The sequence below is a fragment of the Meles meles genome, chromosome 3 (assembly GCF_922984935.1).
Source record: "Meles meles chromosome 3, mMelMel3.1 paternal haplotype, whole genome shotgun sequence".
NCBI lineage: Eukaryota > Metazoa > Chordata > Mammalia > Carnivora > Mustelidae > Meles > Meles meles.
Window position 1 is genome coordinate 21996436 of NC_060068.1, and position 1717 is coordinate 21998152.

At 37.4% G+C, this 1717-nt stretch overlaps 1 protein-coding gene across 1 annotated transcript; it reads left to right on the forward strand.

The window, feature by feature from the left end:
- Nucleotides 1–235: 235 nt before the first annotated feature.
- Nucleotides 236–1174, forward strand: LOC123939158 (olfactory receptor 2L8-like; the record flags this gene model as incomplete). Its single annotated transcript, XM_046001103.1, has 1 exon — nucleotides 236–1174. A coding segment is annotated over one exon (939 nt), but the record flags the coding sequence as incomplete, so codon positions are not given.
- Between the last annotated feature and the right edge of the window lie 543 nt (nucleotides 1175–1717).

Genomic DNA, 1717 nt, shown 5'->3' on the forward strand with positions numbered 1-1717 from the left:
TTACAAATTTACAATTTCTGTGACATATTTTGTAGACAAATGTATGCCTCATCAAAATTTTATCTATGAGGCAAAAAACTGACTAATTTGTTTTCTCAATGTATGTGTTATTTTTTTTAACATCTGTAAGTTTTCCTGAATAAATCATGGTAGAACTAAAATAACGAGTTAATAAGAGATTATCTTTCTGTACTTAATATGTGTCTCTCTTTAGGGAAAACTAAAGTAATGTCCTTTGGAAAATATTAACCAAACATCAACTGATTTCTTCTTTTTGGGGTTATTCCCACCATCAAGAATTGGCCTGTTTTTCTTCATTCTCAGTTTTCTCATTTTCCTAATGGCTCTGTTTGGAAACCTGTCCATGATCATCCTCATCCTCCTGGACACCCATCTTCACACACCCATGTATTTTCTACTTAGTCAGCTCTCCCTGATGGACCTGAGCTTCATCTCCACCATTGTCCCCAAGATGGCTTCTGATTATCTCTCTGGAAAGAAATCTATTTCTTTCATTGGGTGTGGAATTCAGAGTTTCTTCTTCATTACTTTAGCTAGTGCAGAAGGATTAATATTGGCCTCTATGGCCTATGATCGTTACATGGCAATTTGTTTTCCTCTCCATTATCCCATTCGTATGAGCAAAAGAGTATGTGTGTTGATGATAACAGGATCTTGGATCATGGGCTCAATCAACTCCTGTGCCCACACTGTGTATGCGCTCCATATACCCTACTGTCGATCCAGAACCATCAATCATTTCTTCTGTGATGTCCCTGCCATGTTGACGCTGGCCTGCATGGACACCTGGGTCTATGAATACACAGTGTTTGTGAGCACCACCCTCTTCCTTGCATTTCCTTTCATTGGCATTGCATGTTCCTATGGCCGAGTTCTCCTTGCCATCTGCCGTATGCAGTCAACAGAAGGGAGAAAGAAGGCCTATTCGACCTGCAGTACCCACCTCACTGTGGTGACTTTTTACTATGCACCCTTTGTTTACACTTATCTACGCCCAAGATCCTTTCAATCTCCCAGAGAGGACATGGCCCTGGCCGTCTTCTATACCATCCTGACCCCAATGCTCAACCCCATAATCTACAGCCTGAGAAAAAAGGAGGTGATGGGGGCCCTGAAAAGAGTGATTCTGAGGTTCTGCTATGTAGAAATATAACAAAGTTCCCACTAGTTCTGTTACTTAGAAGTATATTAATTTCACCTTGTATACTCCTTAAGAGCAATGCCATTCCAGGATTGAATACAGGGATCGTATTAACCTAGAAAACTAAAATAATTGATATTTACCAAAATAATGACATATCCCAAACACTCCTTTTGTTTTCTATCTGGTAACTTGTTAATAAATGTAAAGAGCATACATTTTCCCTTAACTTGTGTGTAAAAAGGTTTTATTAGTACATTGAAATGACATTGGAAGTAGTACAACTTGATGGTATTCTTAATTATAATAGTTCTAATATACTTAGGATACCTTCCTGAGTGGCTAAAATAAAGAGAATGGAACAAGAAATATTATAATATATATAAATATGTAAGTTTAATTTCAAATAAAGTTTACACTTGACTAGTCAATATTGATTCTCTTCTTTCCTGATTTTCAGGGGAAATGATACAACAATTAGCCAAAGTCCTCTGCATGGAATTAGATATCTTTATAAGTTTATCTATTTTATGAGCAGGACGCTGGAAGTACCTA